The 23024-nt window shown below is 70.5% G+C and overlaps 4 protein-coding genes across 4 annotated transcripts; 3 read left to right on the forward strand and 1 right to left on the reverse strand.

Annotated features, from left to right (window-relative positions):
* The first annotated feature begins 1712 nt into the window (after positions 1–1712).
* Positions 1713–2749, forward strand: TCAP (titin-cap). Its single transcript, XM_075723068.1, has 2 exons — positions 1713–1861; positions 2494–2749. The coding sequence occupies exons 1-2, from the start codon at positions 1713–1715 to the stop codon at positions 2747–2749; spliced, it is 405 nt and encodes a 134-aa protein (XP_075579183.1).
* Positions 2750–4249: 1500 nt separating this feature from the next.
* PNMT (phenylethanolamine N-methyltransferase) lies at positions 4250–7195 on the forward strand. The gene is made up of 3 exons (XM_075722987.1): positions 4250–4403; positions 4631–4838; positions 6760–7195. Exons 1-3 carry the CDS (start codon positions 4250–4252, stop codon positions 7193–7195), a joined length of 798 nt encoding a protein of 265 aa, XP_075579102.1.
* A 1124-nt stretch (positions 7196–8319) lies between these two features.
* PGAP3 (post-GPI attachment to proteins phospholipase 3) lies at positions 8320–11828 on the reverse strand. Its single transcript, XM_075722839.1, has 8 exons — positions 11630–11828; positions 10591–10688; positions 10365–10517; positions 9851–9913; positions 9625–9686; positions 9365–9501; positions 9058–9262; positions 8320–8436 (listed from the first exon to the last, which is right to left on the reverse strand). The coding sequence occupies exons 1-8, from the start codon at positions 11826–11828 to the stop codon at positions 8373–8375; spliced, it is 981 nt and encodes a 326-aa protein (XP_075578954.1). The 3' UTR covers positions 8320–8372.
* Positions 11829–16119: 4291 nt separating this feature from the next.
* ERBB2 (erb-b2 receptor tyrosine kinase 2) lies at positions 16120–22905 on the forward strand. Its single transcript, XM_075722945.1, has 26 exons — positions 16120–16269; positions 16348–16534; positions 16811–16948; positions 17028–17096; positions 17639–17751; positions 17847–17988; positions 18064–18180; positions 18372–18498; positions 18585–18658; positions 18736–18826; positions 18926–19125; positions 19212–19344; positions 19452–19542; positions 19623–19783; positions 19873–19920; positions 20060–20198; positions 20300–20422; positions 20503–20601; positions 20689–20874; positions 20954–21109; positions 21218–21293; positions 21382–21528; positions 21623–21720; positions 21801–21971; positions 22204–22477; positions 22562–22905. The coding sequence occupies exons 1-26, from the start codon at positions 16135–16137 to the stop codon at positions 22903–22905; spliced, it is 3639 nt and encodes a 1212-aa protein (XP_075579060.1). The 5' UTR covers positions 16120–16134.
* The last annotated feature ends 119 nt before the right edge of the window (positions 22906–23024 follow it).

Here is a 23024-nt window from a genome sequence, read left to right on the forward strand (position 1 = left end):
AGAGGAGGCGGCCACCTTAGGGTGAGGACACGCGTCCGTCCCCTCTCGCTGTCTGTCTGGATGAAGCCCCGTGCCAGGCTCTGCCCTCCGCGCAGGGGGGCACAGGGGCAGCTCCTGCCCGGCTCGGGGCCGTCGTCCCAAGGGCTCTGCCCCCCACCCGGCTCCCTGCAGGAGGGGATGGGGGGGGTCCGTGCAGGGGACCCCTCTGAGGCTGTTCCCTGGTGCTTCGGGGTGCCCAGACCTCCCCGGGCTGCCCAAAACCTCCCCTCGGGGCCTGGCTGAGCGCGTTCCCCCCACCGCCTACAGCTCCTGGTGGAGGCAGAGCACGGTTTGCCTTAAGCAGAGACTTTTATCCTTTTTGGGGGGGGGTGCGGGGTGTGTGTGGGGGAAAATGCGGGGGCGACTGCAGCTTCTTTCTACCTGCGAGCGCCGGTGCTGTGTTCCGCGCTATAAATGGAAACAGCGCGAAGCCGCCCGCACGCGGGGGCATGCGCCGGCAGCGCTGCGGGGACGGGGGGAGCACCCACGCCGGGCCCCCCCCCCCTGCACTGGGCTCTCTGCCCCCGTCCTGGGGGGGGGTCTGGGCCCCCAAAGGGTGACGCCTTCGGTTGGCACCTGTGAGAATAAAAAGCCTTGCACTGTTTGCATCCGTTGTCTGCCACGTGCCCTTTGTAACTGGAGCGGATAAAAGCGAGGAGGAGCGCTGGCCCGGCTGGGCCGTGGGTGGCCACGGGGCTGGGGCCAACCCAAAGCCCCCCAGGGCTCAAAGGATGGGGTCCTCCGGGCTCCTTCAGCCGCTGGCCACGGGTGTCACCGTCCCCCACCCCGCGGTGGCACCGGCAGCTCCCGGGTGGTGGCGTGGAGCATCTGCACTGCTCGCCGCGCGCAAAGGTTTCCCCAAATGTCCCCCGGTCGTGGGTTGTTTCGCATGGAGCGGGACCACTGCGGCTGGAAGCAGCCGGAGACCCGGGGCCGGAGACGTGCGGTCACCCATGCTGCAGCCACAGCCACGTGAGCCCCGGCCGCTGGCACCCGGTGAGCGCCCGTCTGTTCGCAGCCCTCATCTGTTGGCCCTACAAATAGCCCAGCTTGGGGGGGGGGGGGCCCATGGCCAGCACCCCGCTGCCTGCTTGCCCACCCTCTCCCTGCGTCCCTGGATGGGGGGACGCGCTGGGATGGGACCCCAGCACCCCTTCGGGTCCGTCGCCGCCACGGGCCGGGCGGCACGGGGGTAGCGCGGCTGCCGTGTTGGCAGCGGGCACCCGCAAAACCGTTAACACCTCCGGGGTGCCGTGGTGTTCGCTGGTCCCGGGGGGCCCGGTGCCAGCGCGGCGGCGGGCAGGGAAAGGCCAGACGTGCCCTGGGCCAGGGCCAGGGGATCCTGCCTGCGCCGGCACCTTGCCCGCATCCCCGCGGGGGTCACAGCCCGGGGCAGGGGGTACCACCACAGACACAGCCCGGGGCGGGGGGGGGCGGTTGCCACCACCACGGGGTGGCAAGTCACCGGTGGGCACGTGGGGCCGAGCGTGGCCGGACGCACACGGGTTTGACGCACGTGTCCCCAAATGCCGCCACCGCCCCCCCTGCCCCGCGCCGCTTGCCCCAAGGGGGCCCTTGGCACCCTCCCGTCCCCGCGGTGCCAGCGACACGTCCCAAAATAGCCTCGGCGGGGCCATATAAGCGGGGCGGGCGGGCAGGGGGGCAGCGGCAGCATGCTGGGGCCCAGCGCGGTGGTGCGCAGCGGGGGGCTGCTTTCGGGCGCCCACCTGGGCTGCCGTGTGCGGGAGGAGGACGTGGGGCGGCGCGAGACCTTCAGTGCCGAGTGGCTGGACCTGGAGCTCAGCACCCGGCCTGAGGAGGGGTGAGGGGCACCGCTGGCGCCGGGGCGGGTGGCCCTTGGGGTGCTGGGGCTGTAGGGGGGGGCACTGGGTGCTTGAGGGTCCCCAAGGGCTGGGGGGGGGTTTCCATAGGGGCTATGGGGTGGCTGCAAGGGTCCTGGTGGGGAGGGGCGCTGCAGGGATCTCTGGGGTCCCCAGGGGGCTTGGGGGGGGGTTCTGAGGGTCCTGTGGGGTCGTGCGAGCTCCAGGGAAGGGGGGGGTGTCCAAGGGGGTGGTGGTGGGGGGAGGGGGTCTTCATGGGGCTGGGGGAGGCTGGGCATCCACATGTGGCCTTGAGGGAATGGGGGGGGGGGGGTCTCCAAGGGTCCCCATGGGGTGGGGTGGTCCCGTGCAGGTCCTGGAGGGTCTCCGAGGGTCCCCATGGGTTTGGTGAGGCTGGGGGGGGGGGGGGGGGGGGGGGAGGGGCTGCAGAGCACCAGCGGGGACACAGGGACCTCCGAGGGGTGGGTTGGTCCCCACGAGGTGGGGTGGGACGGTGGGACATAGGGGGTCCCCAGGGGGTGGGGGGGGTCCCCAGCGGGGCAGAGCAGGACGCAGGGGTCCCTGTGGGGCGCTGGGACCCTGCTCCCGCCCCCACGAGCCCCCCCGTTCCCAGGTGGTGCCGGCGGGAGGTGGACGAGCAGCGCCGGGAGACGGTGGAGCATCGCGGGGAGATGCGGGTGCTGGAGCAGCGCTCACCATGGGGGCTGCTGCGGATCGGGTGCCTGGGCCAACCCCTGACCCAGCACCTCCTGCCCTACGCCCGCACCCTGCCCCTGCCCCTCTTCGCCCCCCCAGACCTCCGCGGTGCCAAGGCGGGGGTCCCCCGCACCCTCTCCCGCTCCCTCTCCCACGAGGCCCAGCGGGGCTGAGGACGGCGGTGGGGCTGGGGTGGGGGGGTTAGGGGGGGCAGGAGGCTGATGCTGGGGGGTGGCGGGCGGGGCCCGGATGCCTGGGTCCACTCGGCCGCCCCAAAAAAGGCAGCGCAGGAGGAGGGGGGGGCAGGTGGGGGTGGGCTCCCACTCACCTGGGACCCCACCCCGCAGCGGGTGTCGCGGAGGCCGGCGGGGACGGGGTGCCCGTGGTTCGGGGGGCTCCTGGCAGCACCGGGCGCGACTCGGTTTCCCTGGCAAAGAGGAAGGGGTGCGAGGATGGCGAGCGCTGAAACCCGCCTGGGGCCGAGCGGGGCCCTGGGGGGGCTGAGGAGGGGTGGGGGGGGGGGGTGGGGGGGCTGCAGTGGGTCGCTCTGCGGGGTTGTACAAACGATGGTCTTTGTACGGCAATAAATGCCCAGCCTGGCCCAGCGGCATCATTTTTGGGGGTGGGTGGAAGGGGGGGGGGGGGTTATGAGGGCCCCATGAGATGGGGGGGGGGGGGTGGGGGGGGTGTTTGTTGAGGTTTGGGGGGGGGGGGAGGGACCCTGCTGGGAATAGGGAAACTGAGGCACAGCACCTTGCCGGCAGCTGGAGGGACCCAGGCGCCCTGCAGGGTCTCAGGTTTTGGCAGGGGGGGGCGGGGAGGTTTTGGGGGGGAACCCTTCTGCTTATATAACTGCCCCGCCACCCCCCCCTCACCAGCCCAGCTGGTGCCAGGGTCCGGGCTGGCCCCAGCGCCAGCACCCAGATTAGCTGTTCCCACCCGGTCGGATCCTGCTGTCCCTGGGCCACCGCCAGTCCCTGTCCCCTCCCTGTCCCCAACCCCATCCTCCCCATGAGCCGCCTGTCCCCACCACCTTTGGCCACCTACAGCTCCAGCACAGACAGGATTCGGGATCCTTAAACACCCTCCCCCATCCCTCTCCCCAGTCTCTGAAGCAGGGGGTCCCATGCTGCCCCTTATCCCAGGGTGCTGGGAGCACTGGGAGCACTGGGAGCCGGCAGGGTTGGTGGTGCCGGCTGCTGGCAGGGGCTGAGGGCCAGCGCACTCAGCTCACTGGTGATGGAGGCAGCAGGGAGAGAGCAGAGGGGGCCCCAGCCCCATCCCAGCCCCATCCCAATCCCTTCCCAGGTCCGTCCCACATCCCATGGGATGCTCATGGGCCGAGCTGGTGCTGGGGCAGCACATGTGGGAGTCACGGCGAGGCCGGCCACATCTCGGTGGACAAAAGCATCAGGACGCAGGGCTGGGAGCCAGGATTCCTGGATCCTTACCCCTCCCCTCCCCACTTCAGGGAGTGCGGCAGAGCCTTACTGCTCAGCGCCGGGCCGCATCCGGCAGCGCCGGCGCCCAGCCGCGTCCCCCGGCCCTGGGGCGCTGGCGCTAACCTGGTTAGCCACGATGGATGGCCGCCATCGTCTCCGCCGTCGCTCACCGGCTGGGGATATAAAGCGGGTTCGGGGGGCGGGCGGGCACGGCCGCCGCAGCCCCTCGCCATGAGCAGCCTGGCCGCCCTCCGGGAGGGCTACGAGCGCTTCGACCCCCGCGCTTACCTGCGGAACAACTACCTGCCCCCCCGAGCCGACTTCTCCTCCGAGGAGTTCGTGGTGCCCTGGAAGCTGCGATGCTTGGCCGAGACCTTCGCCAGCGGTGAGGGGTGCCAGGGAAGCCCCTTGCTTCTCCCTTCGCCTCGCTGCGGGGTGGGGAAACTGAGGCACGGGGTGGGAGACCACTAGGGCACTCACCCTGCCTGCTCCCCACCCGGCTCCATAGCCCGCTCCTGGGGTGGGACCCCCTTGCTTGTCCCCGTCCCCTCCCTGGTGCCCTGCTCGGTGTGGGACACCCCCCCCCCCATGTCCTGTGCCCCCCCTCCCCAGGTGAGATCCGCGGGCGCACACTGATCGACGTGGGCTCGGGCCCCACAATCTACCAGCTGCTGAGCGCCTGCGACCACTTCGAGGAGATCGTGGCCACCGACTACCTGGCGGTGAACCGGGAGGAGCTGGGGCGCTGGGCGCGGGGGGAGCCCGGCACCTTTGACTGGAGCCCCTTCATCCGGCACGTCTGCAAGATCGAGGGACGCGGGTAGGGCTGCGCGGCGGCGGGGCCACGGGCAGCAGGCGAGCCGGTGACGGTGGGATCCCCGCAGGATCACGGCTGAGTGGCCCATGGGAGCACAGACCCCCCCCCGCCAGGTCCCTATGGATGCTGGCTGATCCCTGCAGGAGGGTGTCCCCAGATCCCATGGGATCACAGCCCCATATATCTGCGGATAGTAGGATGATTCCTGCAGGATCGTGTCCCCAGATCCCCATGGGATCACAGCCCCATATATCTGCGGATGCTGGGCTGATCCCTGCAGGATCGTGTCCCCAAATTCCATGGGATCACAGCCCCATGTCACTGAGGATACTGGGATGATCACTGCAGCATCATGTCCCCCAAATTCCATGGGATCACAGCCCTATGTCCCTGTGGATAATAGGATGATTCCTGCAGGATCGTGTCCCCAAATTCCATGGGATCACAGCCCTATGTCCCTGTGGATAATAGGATGATTCCTGCAGGATCGTGTCCCCAAATCCCCATAGGATTACAGCCTCATGTTCCTGCAGATGCTGGGCTGATCCCTGCACAAACGTGTCCCCAAATCCTACGGGATCACAGCCCCACATCCCCGCAGACACTGAGCTGATCCCTGCAGAATCACGTCCCTGAGTTCCCATAGGATCACATCCCCATGTCCCCACAGATGCTGGGCTGGTCCCTGTAGGATTGTGTCCCCAAATCCCATGGGATCACAGCCCCACATCCCTGCAGATGCTGGGCTGATTCCCTTCAATATCATGTCCCCACATCCCACGGGAGCACAGCCCCATGTCCCTGCGGATGCTGGGCTGATCCCTATAGGATCGGGTCCCCAAATCCCCATAGGATCACAGTCCCACATCCCTGCAGATGCTGGGCGGGTCCCTATAGGATCATGTCCCCAGATTCCATGGGATCACAGCCCCATGTCCCTGTGGACAGTAGGATGATTCCTGCAGCATTGTCCCCCCAAATCCCATGGGATCACAGCCCCACATGCCGGCAGATGCTGGGCTGATTCCCTGCAAGATCATGTCCCCAAGTCCCATGGGATCACAGCCCTGTATCACTGAGGATACTGGGCTGATCCCTATAGGATCGTATCCCCAAATCTCATGGGATCACAACCCCATGTCCCTGTGAACAGTAGGATGATTCCTGCAGGATTGTGTCCCCAAATCCCATGGGACCACAGCCCCACATTCCCCACAGATGCTGGGCTGATCCCTATAGGATTGTATCCCCAAATCCCATAGGATCACAGCCCCATGTCACCGAGGATACTGGGCTGATCACTGCAGCATCATGTCCCCCAAATCCCATGGGATCACAGCCCCATGGTCCTTGTGGCTAGTCAGATGATTCCTGCAGGATTGTGCCCCCACATCCCATGGGATCACAGCCCCATGTCCCTCTGGATACTGCGCTGATCCCTATAGGATCATATCCCCCAAATCCCATGGGACCACAGCCCCACATTCCCCACAGATGCAGGGCTGATCACCGCAGGATTGCATTCCCCACATCCCATGGGATCACAGCCCCATGTCCCTCTGGCTACTGGGCTGATCCCTATAGGATCATATCCCCAAATCCCATGGGATCACAGCCCCGTGTCCCTGTGGCTAGTAGGACAATTCCTGCAGGAGCATGTCCCCAAATCCCATGGGATCACAGCCCCATGCCCCCGTGTAGAATAGGACGATTCCTGCAGGAGTGTGTCCTTAAATCCCATGGGATCACAGCCCCACGGCCTGGTGTACAATAGGATGATTCCCGCAGGAGCATATCCCCCCATCCCATGGGCTCACAGCCCCCCATCCCTGCACACATCGCCTTGATCCCTGGGGGTGCCGGGCTGCTCCCCGGGGTGGGGGGGGTGGGGGATCCCCCGCCGCTGACGCCCACCTCCCCGCAGGGAGCCCTGGCAGGAGAAGGAACGGCGGCTGCGGAGCCGGCTGCGGCGCATCCTCCCCATCGACGTCCACCGGCCGGACCCGCTGGGCGCCCCGCTGCGCCCGCCGGCCGATGCCCTGCTCTCCGCTTTCTGCCTGGAAGCCGTCAGCCCCGACCGTGCCACCTTCGCCCGGGCGCTGGCACACGCGGGCTCGCTGCTGCGCCCGGGGGGCCACGCGCTGCTGCTGGGGGCTTTGGGGGAATCCTTTTACCTGGCGGGGGCCGCCCGCCTGCCCGTGGTGCCGTTGGCGGAGGACGACGTCCGTACGGCCTTGGCCGGAGCCGGCTTCGCCCTCCGCGATTTCCGCTCTTACGCCATGCCGCCTGCCCTCCGCACCGGCGTGGACGACGTCGACGGCGTCTTTTTCGCCCACGCGCAGAAGCCGCTGGAAGCCTGAGGGACCCCCCGGGGGGAAACCTACCCCCCACCCCCCCCCCCAAAAATCACATTTTGTGCCCCCGATCCCCGCCGCTCCCGCCCCGGTGCCCCCAATAAAGCCCGAGCTGCACGGCACGGCCTGGCATTGCCTCGGGGCTGTGGGGAGATGGGGTGTCCCGGGGGGGGCACCCATAGATCCTGGGGGGGGTCAGGGAGCCGGGGTGGGGGGCAGAGGGGAGGCTGCGGCGGAGGCTGAGGGCAGGGTGAGGATGGGGTGCGGGGTGGGGCGGGTATGGGGTGCGTGGTGGGGGGCTATGGGGCACACCGAGGGGGTTTGGGGTGCGGGGGGGCACACAGGGTGGGCATGGGGTGAGAAATGGGGTGCAGGGGAGGGGGGATGTGGGTGCCCCAGCAAGGGGAATGGGGGACGCTGGGGGGGGTCAGGGCAGACATAGGGTGCAAGCTGGGGGGCACAGAGCAGGGGCGTAAGATGAGGGGCACGGGGGGGAAGATGGGGGGGGCACAGGGGGGGAAGATGGGGGGCCACAGGGGGCGAAGATGGGGGGGGCACAGGGCACCCATGGGGCAGGGAGGGGGCACAGCGGGGCGAGATTTGTTTGAGCTCAGCTTTATTCACACCCCACAGCACACCTGGGCGAGGGGGAGGGGGGTCGCATCCCGGGGGGGGGCCCCCCAGCCCCTCTTGGCATGGCGGGGGGGCACCCCCCGCCCCAAGGCACCGCTCCAGCCCCACACATCACATTCTCTGCCGCCCCTCCCCCTGCAAAAGCCAGCCAGGGGGGCTGAGCAAGGCCCCCCCCGGCCGCCCACGGCCCCCCCCCCGGCACCGCGGGCCCCGGCAGCCATTGCCACCTCGCGGCTGCCGTGCTCCACGGCAGCGAGGGCCCCAGGCTCAGCACTGGCAGCCGGGGCGGGGGGGGGGGGCCAAAGGGGGGGTCCACAGCTGCTTTTGGCCCCTTGCAACCGGCAGCGGGGATGCCCAGGCCCCCCCAGGGAGAGGAGATTGGGGGCGGGGGGGGGGTGGAGAGAAACGCAAACCTCAGAAGGCAACGAGGCGGGGGAAGGAGGCCATGGCCGGGGCGGGGGGGCCGGGGGTTCACTTGGCACAGGGCAGGGCAGGACCCCGGGGTGTGGGGGGGTGCGAAGGGCCGCGCTCCCCGCCCCCCCCGGCAGCTCTAGTCCACTTTGAAGAGGTCGGAGTTGGCCCTCAGGAGGTAGAGGCTGTCGTCCACCAAAAAACTGCAGAGAAGGAGGGGAAATGTGGGGGCTGCCAGGGCGGGGGGGGGCTCAGTTCCACAGCCCCCCGGCCTTGGGGAGGCCCCGCCGGCTGTGGGGGGAAAGTGGAGAATCAGGGGAGCCCTAAACCCACCCCCCCCGAGCACCCCCCCCGAGACCCCGGGGCCCCTGGGGAGCAGCAGCGGGGTCCCCTCCAGCACCCCACAGACAAGAAGGGGGGCCCCCAGCACCCTGATTTCAAGGGGGGGGGCACTGTGCATCCCATGGGCCAGAGAGAGGCCCCCAGCACCCGATGGGAACCAGAGGGGAGCACTGAGCATCCCATGCACCAAAGGGGGGTGCCCCTTAGCACCCCAATTTCAAGAGGGGCGCACCCAGCGCAGCATGGGCAAGAGAGGGGCACCCAGCACCCCGTGGGCGAGAGCGGGTTCCCTAGCACCTCAGTTTCAAGGGTGGGACTCCCAGCACCCCACAGGAAACAGAGGGGTCTCCAGCACCCCAATTTCAAGAGAGGGGCACTCAGCACCCTGTGGGAAAGCCTGGGGCCCCAGGCACCCATATTTGAAGAGGGGGGGGCCCGCCAGCACCCTGCAGGGAAGGGGTGCCGGGGCGGGGGGCACTGACCTGTAGAAGAGGACGTTGAGGGGGATGGTGCCGATGTGCCAGAGCGCGTGGGCGTCCAGCACCCAAAAGAGGGGGGGGAAATCGAGGAGCTCCAGCAGCGCCAGCGCCTGCAGCAGCAGCACCACGGCCGCGCACTTCCAGACGTGGGGCAGGCGCGGGCGGTTCCGCAGGCACCACCGCAGCCACCACGCCAGGTTGAGGAGCCCTGGGGACACGGGGACAGCGGGGGGGGACACACAGGGAGAAGGGGAGCACCCGCCCGCAGGCACAGCCCCCGGTTCCAGCCCCTCCCTGGTCTCAGCCTTACCGATCGCCGCGTTCGCGGCCATGTTGTAGCCGTAGTCGAAGCGGACGAGGGTCAGGTAGGAGATGTGGCAGGCGAGGAAGAGGAGGAGGAAGGCCCTGAAGATGCTGATTAAGGCTGGCCGCTGCAGCCCCACTGTCCTGGGGGGAGGGCGAGGAGGAGGAGGAGGAAGGCATCGCTCACAGCCCCGGGGACCGGCCACCGCCGGCGTCCCCAGTGCCCTACCCCACGGCTCGGTGCCCCACGGCGCTGGCAGGGCTCACCTGACGCAGCACAGGTACACGGAGTGCAGGACGACGGCCGAAGCGCAGAAATAGTCCAGTTTCTGTGGGATCGGGGCCGGGTGAGCCGTGCCGGCACCTCGAGGAGGGCCAGGGCACACAGGTGTCCCCGACCCCGAGCGGGGCTGAATGACAGGACCCCAGCACGGGTTTGGGGACAGAGGGTGACAAACCCGCGGTCACGCCGGCTCTGTGGGGTGCCACTCACCTCCGTCACAGCCGTGTCCCTCGTGTGGAAAACGGTGGACCAGAACCAGGCGTTTAAGGAGACCTGCGGGAGAAGCGGAATCCCGGAGTGAGGGGGGGGAGAAGCTGAGCGGCCCCCGCTGCCAGCTAAGTGCCAGCTCCCCGGCTGGGTCACGTTCCCCCCTCAGCAGCTCGTCAGCCTCATTAAGTAAGACGAGTGCCCCAAAAATTGGATGCGGAGGCACCGGCGGCCGGGGCAGCGGCAGCAGCCGGAGCCGTGCAGGGTTTGCTGATCAGCTGGTTATCGAAAAGCCCTCGAGACTCTGCGCTCTGGCAGAAGATGCCCGGGAAGAGCTGCTGGCCTGGTGCCGCTCTGCCAGCGCAGGCTGTGCCCCCCAAAGCCCCCCGGTCGTCCTGGGAGGTCCCTGCAATGAGGGGAGACCACAGGGCCTGCAAGAAGACCCTCAGACAGAGCAGCGAGGACATGGGGCGCAGCACAGCCCCCCAGGGAGGGGAAAGTGGGGGTCAGGGCTCACCCAGGCAAAGGCGACGCAGGTGGGGTACATGGGGGAGGCTGGGGGGACGGCGGCTTTGTAGCGCAGCAGCATGATGAAGCTGGCGAGGCCGTTGAGGAAGGAGGCGAAGGCGGAGGCCGGCTCCTGGAAGAACAGGAACCGCGAGAAGGGCCACTGCAACGGAGAACGGCGGCGTCAGCGGGCGGAGGGGGACCCCAGCAACCCCCCTGCTCCCCCCTCCACTCACCTTGCCGTGGAACTGGGGTACCCTGTGGCCGCCCTGGACGTAGAGCCGCACCGTCAGCCACATGCACTCGTACTTGCAGTCGTCATGGCAGGTCCAGCCTGCAGCCGGCGAGACGAAGCGGTGGGAGGGGGCAGCCGGCACGGCCCCTGTCCTGGCCGCTGAGTCCCTCCCAGTCCCTCCCAGTATGGACCATCAGGCTGCATGGTCAGACCACGATAGGCACTGGGAGTGCCAGGTCCCAGCTCGGGTGAGGGGGAGCTGGGTGGGGTTCACTCTGTGTGGCTGGGGGACCCTCCGCTGTGCTGGGTGCAAGCAGGACACCCCAGCCTTCCCGAGGGGGCTCCCAGCAACCCCCAGCACGACTCAGTGTCCCCCAAATGGTCCAGTGACCCCCATAATGGCCCAATAGAGGCCAGCACCTCCCCCAGCAAAGTCCAGTGGCCCCCGGTATGGCTCAGTGACCTCCCCAGAACAGCCCAGTGACTCCCCAGAATGGCCCAGCACAGCCCATTACCCCACTATACAGCCCAGTGCCTCCCAGCATGACCCCAGCATGGCCCAATAGCCACCAGCATGGTCCAGTGGCCACCAGTACAGCCCAAGTGCCTCCCAACACAGCCCCAGCATGGCCTAATGCCCCCCAGCATGGCCTCAGTATGACCCAGTGACCCCCAGCACGGCCCAGTGACCCCCAGCACGGTCCCCAGTATGGCCCAGTGCCTCCCAGTACAGCTCAGCACCCCTCAGCGTGGCCACAGCCAGACCCAGCGCCTCCCAGCTCGGCCCCAGTACAGCCCAGCACCCCCCAGTACAGCCTCAGGACACCCCAGTACTCCCCAGTCCAGCCCCAGTGCGGCCCAGTGCCTCCCAGTACGGCCCGGTGCCCCGGCCCCGCCCGCCCAACCCCCCGCTGCGGAGGCGTGGCCTCTGCGAGGGGCATGGCTTCCGAGTGGGCGCGGCCTCCCCGAGGGGCGGGACCTGCCAGCCGCGGGGGCGCGGCCCAGCCCGGCAGCCAATGGGCGCGGGGTGGGGGCGGTACCTGTCAGGCCCATGTAGAGCGGCTGGCGGGCGCGGAAGTGCCGCAGCGCCGCCCCCGAGCAGTTCTGCCGCTCGCAGCGGCCCAGGCACTCGCGGTACAGCGGTTCCCGGTCCCCCTGAGAGGCCCGGGCCGGGCCTGGCGCCGCCGCTGCCCCCAGCAGCAGCAGCAGCGCGGCCCGCGCCGCGCCGCCGGCCGCCATCGCCGCCCGGCCCGGCCCCGCCACTTCCGGCCCACCCCGGAAACGGTGGCGGCGCGGGGCATCATGGGATATAGCGCCTCCGCCGGCGTCCTGCGCAGAGGCTCATGGGATATATCCCCCCCGGCGCCCTGCGCAGAGGCTCATGGGATATATCCCCCCACTCGCCTACTGCGTGTCCCGGGGGGTTGCTGGGCCCCGGGGGGTGCGGGGTTCCTTGGCGGGGCTCGGGGCCAGGCCAGGGCCTGGGGGCAGCGTGGCCTGGTCTGCCTCGCCTCGGGGTGGGCCCTGCAGGCCCCGGCCATGTGGGACCCCAGGCAGGGGCCGTGGGGCGAGGACCCCGAGGCGGCCGCTCTCCCACGGGGTGCCAATGGCTGGGGATGGGGGGACGGGGGGGACGTGCTGCCCCCAGCCCCGCTGTGCCGTCCCCTGGGGCGGCCGCCATCCTGGCTTGGGGTGGCGGTGATGGGCCGGCTCCCCGCTCCCATCCCCACCGAGCCGTCCCCATGGAGCCGTCACCCCTGGGTGCACGGGGTCCCGGCCCCCCAGCACTGGGACCCCCTTCTCCATCCTAGCCGGGTGCCGGCTCATTCCTCGGGGGCTACGGTGGCACCTGTGGGAGCACGGATGGGGCGGCCAATGGGGACATGGCGGCCAGAACCAGCCCCATGTGGGGATCCCATCTCGGCCCCCCGGCACGGCTGCTCCTGGCCGCGACGCCGTGCTCGATCCGGCCAGGGGGTCCGGACGGAGCTGGGCGTGCGCGGGGTCCCCGCCGTGGGCTGCCACGCTCCCGTGGGGACCCCACGTCCCAATCCCGCCTCGTGCAGCCAGGGCAGCAGGTGAAGCTGCACCAGTGGCTTGTGGCCGGGGTGGGCGTCAAACGCCAGCTCCGGGCCCCCTCCGTGGGGACCCATCGGATGCTGCTGCACCGTCCCCGTACCCTGGGCTGTTCCTGTCCCCCGGGACCACCCCTGGGTGTCAGCCCTGTCCCTCACACCCCCGGGACTGTTCCCCCCCCGCCCCCATTACTGCTCCCCCCCGCACCGGTGACAGCCCCAGCCCCAACGGGGCAAGTCAGGGGGTCGCCCCCCCGCTATTTGGGCGACCCCACAGCGAAGCCTCCGCACACCCCACCCCCACCCCGCAGCCCCCCCCCCCGGGGGCCGCGGCAGGACCCCGCGGGCCAGGGGAGCACCGGGCCGGGGGGGGGCCCCGCACCGAGCGGGCTGCAGCCCCCACCTCCGCAGCGGGGGGGTCCCCGGTGCTCCCGGGGGTTTGGGGTGGGACACGACGACACCGAGGGGTCCGTGGGCGGCGGGAGCGCGCGCGGAGGGGGGGGGGGGGGGGCGCGCCCTCGCGGGGCGGAGCCCCGGGAGCGGCGGGAGGCGGCGGTTCCGCACCGCAAACTTTCCCGGAGCGGCCGGCGGGGCCATGGGCCGCGGCCCGCGCTGAGCACCATGATCCCCGCCGGAGGCTGCCTCTGCGCCGGGCTCCTGCTCGCCGCCCTCTGCCCCCCCGCCGCCGCCGAAGGTGGGTCCCGGGACCGCGGGACACCGGGGGCGGGGGGAGGGGGCACCGGGGAGCGAGGGGGCACCGGGGAGCGAGGGGACACCGGGCCGCGGGAGCGTCCCTCCCCCGCCGGGACTTTGTGCAAAGTTTTTGCACGGGAGCGAGCGGCACCGGGGGGCACCGGGAAGGGACCGGGGGGCACCGGGCTGGGGGGTCCGGCGTTCCCGGGGGCTGTTCGGTGGAAAGTGACGGGCCCGCCCCCTCCCCCAGTCCCTCCCCGATCGCCCCCCCCCGGTGCCCCCCCGGTGTCCCCGTCCCGTCCCCCCCGGTTCTCCCCGCCGCGGGCACCGCGTCCCCGGCGGCCCCACGCCGCGATCGCCCGCGGGGGCCGGGGGCCGGGCTGGGCCGGACGGGGCTGCCCTGCCCGCTGCGCCCCGGCCCCCCCGAGCGGGACGAGCCCCGGGTCCGTTGCCCCGGGAGGAGTTTGGGGGGACCCGGTGCTGCCCCGAGCGGGACCCCCCCCCCGCCTCCCCCGGCTGCAGCCGCTCCCGGGGCTCCGGTAACGCTCGGGGAAGCAGGGACGGGGTGGTGGTAGGGGGACACCCCAACTTCCCGGGGTTCCCCTCCCGGAGCCGCGGGGAGGTTTTGGGGTGCAGGGCAGGGAGCCGCAGGGTGCTGGGGCAGGCGCGGTGCCCCACGGAGCGGGTGGGTGGGCGGGTGGGTGCGTCCCCGTCGCTCCCATCCACATTCTCGACGTGCCGCACCCTGCCCAGCCCGGGAGAGCGGCCGGGGAGCGAAGGGGAGCAGCCTGGGCAGGAGCCCTGCCTGTCCCCAGGCCTCGGCTGGGCACGCAGGGACAGGGCTGGCAGGGGACGGGGACAGGGCTGGTGGCCCCAAGGTGGGCATCAGCAGCTCCCAAAAGCGACCGGCAGCGTTTGACCCCGCTGCCTGCTCCAGGCCTGCCTGCTGCCTCCATGCAGCCCCAGGTTAGGGGTTTGGGAAGCGAACGCCCGGCCGGGCTGAGCCGGTGTGGGGTCGTGGGGCAGGAATTTTGGGGATGCACTGGGTGCCCTCTGCTCCCGGCACCCCACGGCTCGCCCTGCTCAGAGGGTCTGTGCCGGAGGAGCTCCCAGCTCCAGGCTGGGGACGCACCAGCGTCTCCCCACAGCCCCAACCCCATCCCTGGGGCCGAATCCGTGTGCTGGCTGGGAGGGGATGACCGGGGAGCACCGGAGCCAGGGCAGCCCTGCAGGCACGTGGCCAACGGGACTTTGCCGGACGACTCGGCAGACGGGGCGATCCACGGTGGCACGGCTCGCGATGCACGGCGGCACTGCCCGCTGGAGCGAGCCGGGCAGGATGGATCACTGACTTCCCTTCCCAGCGTCTGGCCAGCGACCCGGAGGAACAGGCAGGGCCGAAGCCCACGGGACAGAGCCAGGATCCCACCAGGATCTGGCCCTGCCGCCGCCGCCGCTCGCCTGCCCGCCCTGCCTGCCCTTCGCCCTGGGAAATCCAGCGGCATCCTCTGCCCGTGCCGCGGGGCAGGTGGCGGGCAGACCTTGAGCTTTGGCCGCCCGCCGTGACTGCACCGTTTCCTCCCGGGGGGGAACCCTCCGCTGCACGGCCGAGGCCACCGCGGTGGGGTGAGAGCTGAACCCCAAATTCGGGAAGCTTCTCCCTCCCCGGCCGTGCCCGGGCGGGTCTCCCTGGCTCGGCGGCCCTGGAGCAGGCAGAGGCGGCGGCTGCCAGCCTGGTCCCCCAGCCATGAGGCCGCGCAGGCAGCTGCCGGCACCGGGGGCTGTCACTCAGCCGCGGTGCGGCCGGCAGCCCCCTCCAGCCGGGGCCGGGGATGCCAAACCCCTGCCCTGGGCAGAGGGCAGGGCACGGCCGCCTGAGCCCCGTGCACCTCGGTTCCCCTGCGCCCGGGGAGGGGACGGTGGCGGCTCGGGGCTGGCGGCACTGGGGTCGTGCCGGGGCGGTGGCAGGGTGGGTGCTGGAGCCGTGCCGGGGTCGGTGGCGGAGCTGGGCTGGGGTCTGGGGTGGGGAGCGTTGTCCCGTCGGGGCGCCGGGGGCCGCGGGCGCGCCGGGGCTGGGCCGTGCCCGCCAGCCCTGCGTCACCACTGCTCCCCAAACACGCCCGACCTGAAAAGGCGGTTCCTGCTGGGAGCGGGCGGCCGGGGGCCCCGTGCCACCCGTGGCCGTGACTCACCCGCCAGGCCCGGGGCCCAGGGCGGGCTCCTGCACCCCCTACCCTGCACCCCCCGCCTGCCCCGATGCCCCGGGGATGGTCCCCCGGCCAGCAGCCCCCGGTGGGACCGGGCCGGCCGGGCTCTGGCAGCCATCGCCGCTCAACAATCGGGTCTTGTCTCGGCGTGGCCCCCCCGCCGGCGTGGGCAGAGCATTCCTGCCTGCGGCCCCCGCTCCAGCCCCCGGCACGGCACGGCCGGGTCTGTGGGTCCCAGCCTGGCCCCCCCCCAGCAGCACCTGACGCCCACGGCGGGCACGGGGCGACGTCGGCCCCCGGCTGTCCCTCGTGCGGGGCCGGGGCCGGGTGCCAAAGCGGGAGCAGCTTTGCCGCGTGCCGGGGCGGGAGCAGCGAGCCAGGAAGCCCATCGGAAGCTGTTGGAAGCAGCCCCGGAGATAAACGTCCACCGCCAGATCCGCAGCATTTCCTGCGGAGGCTGGTGCCGCCGCCGCCGCCACCGGCTCGGTTTCCCCGCGGGGGTGAGGACGGGCCGGGCGAAGGGACCCGCTGAGCTCCCGCTCCGTCCCCGCAGTCTGCACGGGGACCGACATGAAGCTGCTGCGTCCCTCCAGCCCCGAGAGCCACTACGAGACCCTGCGGCACCTCTACCAGGGCTGCCAGGTGGTGCAGGGCAACCTGGAGCTCACCTACCTGCCCCCCGACGCCGACACCGCCTTCCTCAAGGTGCGTGGGTGGGGAACACCCTGGGGAGATCACAGCAGGGGTCCGGCTGGCCCCTCACCCCTGTGCCCCCGTCCCCAGGACATCAAGGAGGTGCAGGGCTACGTGCTGATCGCGGAGAACCAAGTGAGCCGGCTGGAGCTACAGAACCTGCGCATCATCCGGGGGACGCAGCTCTTCCAGGAGCGTTACGCCCTGGCCGTGGTGGGCAACGCCGGCCCCACCGGCACGCCGGGGCTGCGCCAGCTCGGCATGCGGCACCTCACAGGTCAGGGACCGCTCTCCCGGGGTGGTCGCTCCCGGTGTGGGGGGCTCGGGGCTGCGGGTTGCTGATCCTGGGAGCTGCCGGGTCCTGCCTGGGGTGGGTGCCCAGGGCTGCTGGCCCTGCCTGCGGCCGGGTGTCCCCGTGGGGTAGCAGGTCCCCGTCCAGAACTGGGGGTCCCTGTGGAGCTCCAGGTCCCTGCCCAGGGCTGGGAGTCCCCATGGGGCTGCAAGACCCCCTGATCCCCATGCTGACACCCCCTCCCCACCTGTCCCCATGCAGAGATCCTGAAAGGAGGGGTGCACATCGAGAAGAACCCCCAGCTCTGCTTCCAGGAGACCATCCTCTGGTCCGACATCTTCCACCGGCACAATGAGCTCCGTGAGGAAACCCAGGTGGAGACCATCCGCAACCGCAGCTGTGAGCAGCGGGACCCCACTGAGGGGGGGGGGGTGGGGGTTGCCGGCCCCCATGGCATTGACGGCTTCCGCCGGTGCAGGTCCCGATTGCCGGGCGCTGTGTGCCGAGGGGCACTGCTGGGGCGAGGGGCCGCAGGACTGCCAGACACGTGAGTACGGGGCCTGCAGCCGGCTCTGCCCCTCCCTGGGACCCCCAAAACCCCTGACCTGCAGGCCCCTCCAAAATCCCTGGGGACCCCCCTTCCCTCTGCGTGTCCCTGCCCCATTGAGCCCTACTTGCCACCTAAATCCTGGCCCCAGAGACCCCTTAGACTTTCCACTTGCCCCCCCCCGCAACTCCCCATGGGCTTCCCAGAATCCCTGCTCTGGAGAGCCCCCACTTGCCCCCCCCAGATCCCTGCCCCAGAGACCCCTGCTTGGCACCCAAATCCCTGCCCCAGAGACCCCTAAAATCCCTGCCCTGGGGGCCTCTGCTTACCCCCCCAAAAATCTGCCCTGGGGATCCCCACTTGCCCCCAGAGATCCCTGCCCCACTGCCCCCTCTTGGCACCCAAATCCCCACCGCAGGGACCCTGGGAACCCCCGTACCCCCCCAGCTCCTCATCCTGGGGACCCCCTCATTCCCTGGGTGTGGGGGGAGCTGTTGGGGTCCCCGTCCCCACCACGTGTTTCTCTCCCCCCCCGCCTCCAGTGACCAACAGCATCTGCCACGGCTGCCCGCGCTGCAAGGGCACGAAGCCGACGGACTGCTGCCACGAGCAGTGTGCCGCCGGCTGCACCGGCCCCAAGCACTCCGACTGCCTGGTGCGCACCGGCGACGGGGATGGGGACGGTTCCTGGGGCGGGGAGGGGGACGACACACGCTGGGGTCTCACGCCAGCCGTCGTCCCCCGCTCCAGGCGTGCCTGAACTTCAACCGGAGCGGGATCTGCGAGCTGCACTGTCCCCCCCTCGTCATCTACAACTCGGACACCTTCGAGTCGGTGCCCAACCGCGACGGCCGCTACACCTTCGGCGCCAGCTGCGTCAGCCAGTGCCCCTGTGAGTACCGCGCCGGCGGGGGGGGTGTCCGGTGCAGAGCCACCATGGCCCTGACCCCCTCCCACCCCCCCCCAGATAACTACCTTGCAACGGAGGTGGGGTCCTGCACCCTTGTGTGCCCCCAGAACAGCCAGGAGGTCACCGTCAACAACGTCCAGAAGTGTGAGAAGTGCAGCAAGCCCTGCCCAGAGGGTGAGCAGCCCCCCCCGGCACCTGGCGGGGGGGCCCTGGGGACCCCCAGGGTTGCATGGGGGGTGCTGGCCATGCCCCGGGGCGGGGGGGGGGGTCCTTCCATGGCCGGCGGGGCAGGAGCAGCGAGTGTTTTCTGGGGAGTGGGGGTCCCGGCAGAGCACCCCAGCCCCGCTGTGCCCCCCCCCCCGCAGTGTGCTACGGGCTGGGAGTGGATTTCCTCAAGGGCGTCCGCGCCGTCAACGCCTCCAACATCCAGCACTTCACTGGCTGCACCAAGATCTTCGGCAGCTTGGCCTTCCTGCCCGAGACCTTTGCCGGGTAAGTGCCGTGGCCCCCACCCCGAGCCCGCAGGCGGCCCCCGGGACCCCTGCCCCCCGTCCCAACCTCCCTCCCGTCCCCGGCAGGGACCCCAGCACCAACACACCGCCCCTGGACCCCAAACTGCTGCGGATCTTTGAGAGCCTGGAGGAGCTGACGGGTGAGAGTCGGGGGAGCCGGGGGGCTGCGGATTTTGGCAGGGGGACACACGGGGTGGTGACACTCGGCTCCCCGCAGGCTTCCTCTACATCGCCGCCTGGCCGCCCGGCTTGCAGGACCTGGGCGTCTTCCAAAACCTGCGGGTCATCCGGGGCCGCGTGCTGCACAAGTGAGCGGGGTGGGAACACGGTGCGGGGGGATCTGGGGACACGGAGTTGGGGTGGTGGTGGGGGGGTCCGAGCGTGCTGACCCGGCGGTGTCTCGGCAGCGGCGCCTACTCGCTGACGCTGCGGGACCTGGCGGTGCAGGCGCTGGGGCTCCGCGCCCTGCAGGAGATCAGCAGCGGGATGGTGCTCGTCCACCACAACCCCCAGCTCTGCTTCCTCCAGAAGGTGCCCTGGGGCAGCATCTTCCGCAATCCCCGCCAGCGCCTCTTCCAGACCCACAACAAGCCCCCCGAGCAGTGCGGTAAGCAGCACCCATGGCGGGGGGGGGACAGACGGGGCTGGGGGGAGCTGGCGGACCCCCTGGTTGCTCACGGTGCCCCACCGCAGAGAGCGAGGGGCTGGTCTGCTTCCACCTCTGCGCCCACGGGCACTGCTGGGGTCCCGGCCCGACCCAGTGCGTTGCCTGCGAGCGGTTCCTGCGCGGCCAGGAGTGCGTCGCCTCCTGCAACCTCCTGGACGGGTAAGCAGCGAGCCCTGGGGACGGCGGGCAGAGCATCCCGCCCTGCCTGCTGCGGTGGGTTTGGGATCCCTTCCCCACGCCCACCCCACGGTCCCTTCGCCCCGCAGAGCCATCCGGGAGCACGCCAACGGGACGCGGTGCCTGCCCTGCCACCCCGAGTGCCAGCCTCAGAACGGCACCGAGACCTGTTTTGGATCGGTGAGGATGGGGGGCACATGGGGGGGGAGTGGGGGGCGGCCCCGCACGCCCAGGTCCCCTCACGCTCCCCGCTCCCGCAGGAAGCGGACCAGTGCGTGGCTTGTGCCCACTACAAGGACGGGCAGCAGTGCGTGCGGCGGTGCCCCAGCGGGGTGAAGGCGGATGCCTCCTTCGTGCCCGTCTGGAAGTATCCGGATGAAGACGGCGTCTGCCAGCTCTGCCCCACCAACTGCACCCACTCGTGAGTTGGGGGGGGGAGGCCAGCCAGGCATGGGTGGCGTGGCGGGGGGCTGCTGGCAGGGGGGCTGCTGCTGCACACTGTGTCCCCAGGTGCACGATCCGGGACGAGGACGGCTGTCCCGTGGACCAGAAGCCGAGGTACGAGCGTGGGTGCCCTGTGCCACCCTGACCCCCACCCCTCTGGGTGCTGTGGGGGGGGCTCCTCCAGCTGGGACCCCCCACCCTGTCACCATCTCCCCCCCCCGCCTCCCTTCCCCGGTCACCTCCTGTCCTGCAGCCAGGTGACGTCCATCATCGCCGGCGTGGTGGGGGCTCTGCTGGTCGTCGTCCTCCTGCTCATCACCGTCGTCTGCGTCAAGCGCCGGCGGCAGCAGGAGCGGAAGCACACCATGCGGCGCCTGCTGCAGGAGACCGAGGTGGGGACGCCGGAACCCGTGGCTCTCGGGGAGGGGACGGACCCCCAGCGCCTGGGGGGGTGCCAGGAGCCCGGCCCCCCTCACCCATCTGTGTCCCGCAGCTGGTGGAGCCGCTGACGCCCAGCGGGGCCCTCCCCAACCAGGCCCAGATGCGGATCCTCAAGGAGACGGAGCTCAAGAAAGTGAAAGTCTTGGGCTCCGGTGCTTTCGGCACTGTCTATAAGGTGAGGGGTGGGGGGGTGCTGCCGGCAGGCTGGGACCCTCCCTTCTCCGCACCCCCTCACTTGTGTTGCCCCCGCCCCAGGGCATCTGGATCCCCGACGGGGAGAGCGTGAAGATCCCGGTGGCCATCAAGGTCTTGCGGGAGAACACGTCGCCCAAAGCCAACAAGGAGATCCTGGACGTGAGTGTGCCAGCGGTGCCGGCGGCGGGCGAGCGGTGCCGGTGGCAGCCCCTGCCCAGCCTGACCACCCCGTAACGCTGCCCGCAGGAGGCCTACGTGATGGCAGGGGTGGGCAGCCCCTACGTGTCCCGGCTGCTGGGCATCTGCCTGACCTCCACGGTGCAGCTGGTGACGCAGCTGATGCCCTACGGCTGCCTCCTGGACTACGTGCGGGAGAACAAGGACCGCATCGGCTCCCAGGACCTGCTCAACTGGTGTGTGCAGATCGCCAAGGTAGGACGAGGGGGTCCAGGGGGACCTGGGGAGGGGACACAGAGGCGGCCAGGGCCAGCCTGACGCGTGCCACCCCCAGGGGATGAGTTACCTGGAGGAGGTGCGGCTGGTGCACCGGGACCTGGCCGCTCGCAATGTCCTCGTCAAGAGCCCCAACCACGTCAAGATCACCGACTTTGGGCTGGCCCGGCTGCTGGACATCGACGAGACCGAGTACCACGCTGACGGCGGCAAGGTGGCGTTTGGGGACGCAGGGACAGAGTGATGGGGACCACGATGCTCCCCCTCGGGGACAGCCAGACCGCCCCGAATCCTGCTCACCTCTCCATCCTCCCTGTCCCAGGTCCCCATCAAGTGGATGGCACTGGAGTCCATCCTCCGCCGGCGCTTCACGCACCAGAGCGATGTCTGGAGCTACGGTACGTCGGGGCGGCCCCATCCCCGGGTGCCAGGGGGATGCAGGGGGGGGCCCAGGGCACCGCTCACCCCCATCCCTGTCCCCCCCAGGCGTCACGGTGTGGGAGCTGATGACCTTTGGGGCGAAGCCGTACGATGGGATCCCCGCCCGGGAGATCCCCGACCTGCTGGAGAAGGGCGAGAGGCTGCCGCAGCCGCCCATCTGCACCATCGACGTCTACATGATCATGGTGAAATGTACGGGGCGGGGGGACACAAGGACACGGCCCAGGGACAGGGTGCCGTGGTGGCACCTCACTCCCGGCCCTGACGGTGCCTGGCTTTGCCCCAGGTTGGATGATTGACTCCGAGTGCCGGCCCAAATTTCGGGAGCTGGTCACCGAGTTCTCCCGCATGGCCCGGGACCCCCAGCGCTTCGTGGTCATCCAGGTACGTGGGTCCCTGGGGGTCCTGTCCCCCTGCCAGCACCCTGCTGCGGGCACTGACCCCTGCCCTCGCCCCCCCCCCAGAACGACATGGTGGGGCTGCCTGGCTCCATCGACAGCACCTTCTACCGGGCCTTGCTCGAGGAGGAGGACATGGACGACTTGGTGGACGCCGAGGAGTACCTGGTGCCTCACCAGGGCTTCTTCAGCGCCGAGACCTCCACCACCTACCGCAGCCGCATCTCCTCCACACGGGTAGGTGGGCTGGGAGGGGGGGCCAGGCAGGACCCCCCCCTTCCTGGCACAGGTTTGTGGGGTGTCCCAGTGCCAGGGCAGCCCAGGATAAGGCTGCAGCCACATCTGTGCTGGGGGAGATGTGGGGTGCGAAGCCCCCCACCCCGTGCTGCCCAGGGAGCCCGTCTGCACTGGGACAGGCTCCTCGGTGTGGGCTGCAAGCGCCTGACTCTGCGCCCTCTCCTGCAACCAGAGCACGGTGGAGACCCCAGCCGACATGGAGGAAGGTGGGGGCTTGGCCGCCTTCCCCTTCCCCCCCCAGGGCCTGGCGGAGGGGCCGGAGGGCCCCGTGCCGGAGGTGCCGGAGGGGGACAGCGGGGCCAAGGTGGCTCTGCAGAGCCCAGCGGCACGGGAGCCTGGCACCCTGCCACGGTACAGCGAGGATCCCACCGGGCTGTCGGCCGAGGAGAGTGAGGGCCTGGACCCCGAGGGCTTCACCGCGCCGGCCCCCCGCACCGCCATGCCAGGTAGGGAGGGGACGGCTGAGCGTGCACCCGCCCCATCTCCCAGCGCGGCCACGGTGGTCCCTAACGCATCCCTCGTCCCTGCAGAGTACGTGAATCAGGCCGGGGAGCGGCAGTCCCCTCCCCGGCACCCCCGCGCACCCCCGTCTCCACCGGACAAGCCCAAGGGGCACCAGGGTAAGAATGGGCTCATCAAGGAAGCCAAGCACCCCTTCCCAGCGCCCTTTGGCCACGCCGTGGAGAACCCCGAGTACCTGGTGCCCCCTGGCCAGCCCGCCCCTGGCCCCTTCAGCCAGGCCTTCGACAACCCCTACTACTGGAACCAGGACCCCGCCAAGGCTGGCGGTCCCAAGGGCGGCCCTGGCACGACGCCTACGGCCGAGAACCCCGAGTACCTCGGCCTGGCCGGCCCTGACGACGCAGCCGCATAGGGCCAGGCCACGGAGAGACCCCCACACACACCCCACTTCGCTGAGGCAGCTTGGGGAGGGACAGCACGGCGAGCCGCGGACTCAGGACCGGTGGCTGTCCCCTCTGCCCGGTGGTGGCC

This window comes from Pelecanus crispus, chromosome 18 (genome assembly GCF_030463565.1).
Source record: "Pelecanus crispus isolate bPelCri1 chromosome 18, bPelCri1.pri, whole genome shotgun sequence".
Classification (NCBI taxonomy): Eukaryota; Metazoa; Chordata; class Aves; order Pelecaniformes; family Pelecanidae; genus Pelecanus; species Pelecanus crispus.

Excerpts from the sequence above, each read along its gene's own strand:
- PNMT (XM_075722987.1), top strand. The coding sequence starts at position 4,250 with ATGAGCAGCCTGGCCGCCCTCCGGGAGGGCTACGAGCGCTTCGACCCC. Across the intron at positions 4,404-4,630 it reads GGCCGAGACCTTCGCCAGCG|GTGAGATCCGCGGGCGCACA; the intron begins GTGAGGGGTGCC and ends CCCCCTCCCCAG. Across the intron at positions 4,839-6,759 it reads TGCAAGATCGAGGGACGCGG|GGAGCCCTGGCAGGAGAAGG; the intron begins GTAGGGCTGCGC and ends ACCTCCCCGCAG.
- PGAP3 (XM_075722839.1), bottom strand. The coding sequence starts at position 11,828 with ATGGCGGCCGGCGGCGCGGCGCGGGCCGCGCTGCTGCTGCTGCTGGGG. Across the intron at positions 9,914-10,364 it reads CCTGCGTCGCCTTTGCCTGG|GTCTCCTTAAACGCCTGGTT; the intron begins GTGAGCCCTGAC and ends CTTCTCCCGCAG. Across the intron at positions 8,437-9,057 it reads CTCAACGTCCTCTTCTACAG|TTTTTTGGTGGACGACAGCC; the intron begins GTCAGTGCCCCC and ends CCTTCTCTGCAG.
- TCAP (XM_075723068.1), top strand. The coding sequence starts at position 1,713 with ATGCTGGGGCCCAGCGCGGTGGTGCGCAGCGGGGGGCTGCTTTCGGGC. Across the intron at positions 1,862-2,493 it reads AGCACCCGGCCTGAGGAGGG|GTGGTGCCGGCGGGAGGTGG; the intron begins GTGAGGGGCACC and ends CCCCGTTCCCAG.
- ERBB2 (XM_075722945.1), top strand. The coding sequence starts at position 16,135 with ATGAAGCTGCTGCGTCCCTCCAGCCCCGAGAGCCACTACGAGACCCTG. Across the intron at positions 19,126-19,211 it reads CAAGCCCCCCGAGCAGTGCG|AGAGCGAGGGGCTGGTCTGC; the intron begins GTAAGCAGCACC and ends GCCCCACCGCAG. Across the intron at positions 20,875-20,953 it reads GGTGTGTGCAGATCGCCAAG|GGGATGAGTTACCTGGAGGA; the intron begins GTAGGACGAGGG and ends TGCCACCCCCAG.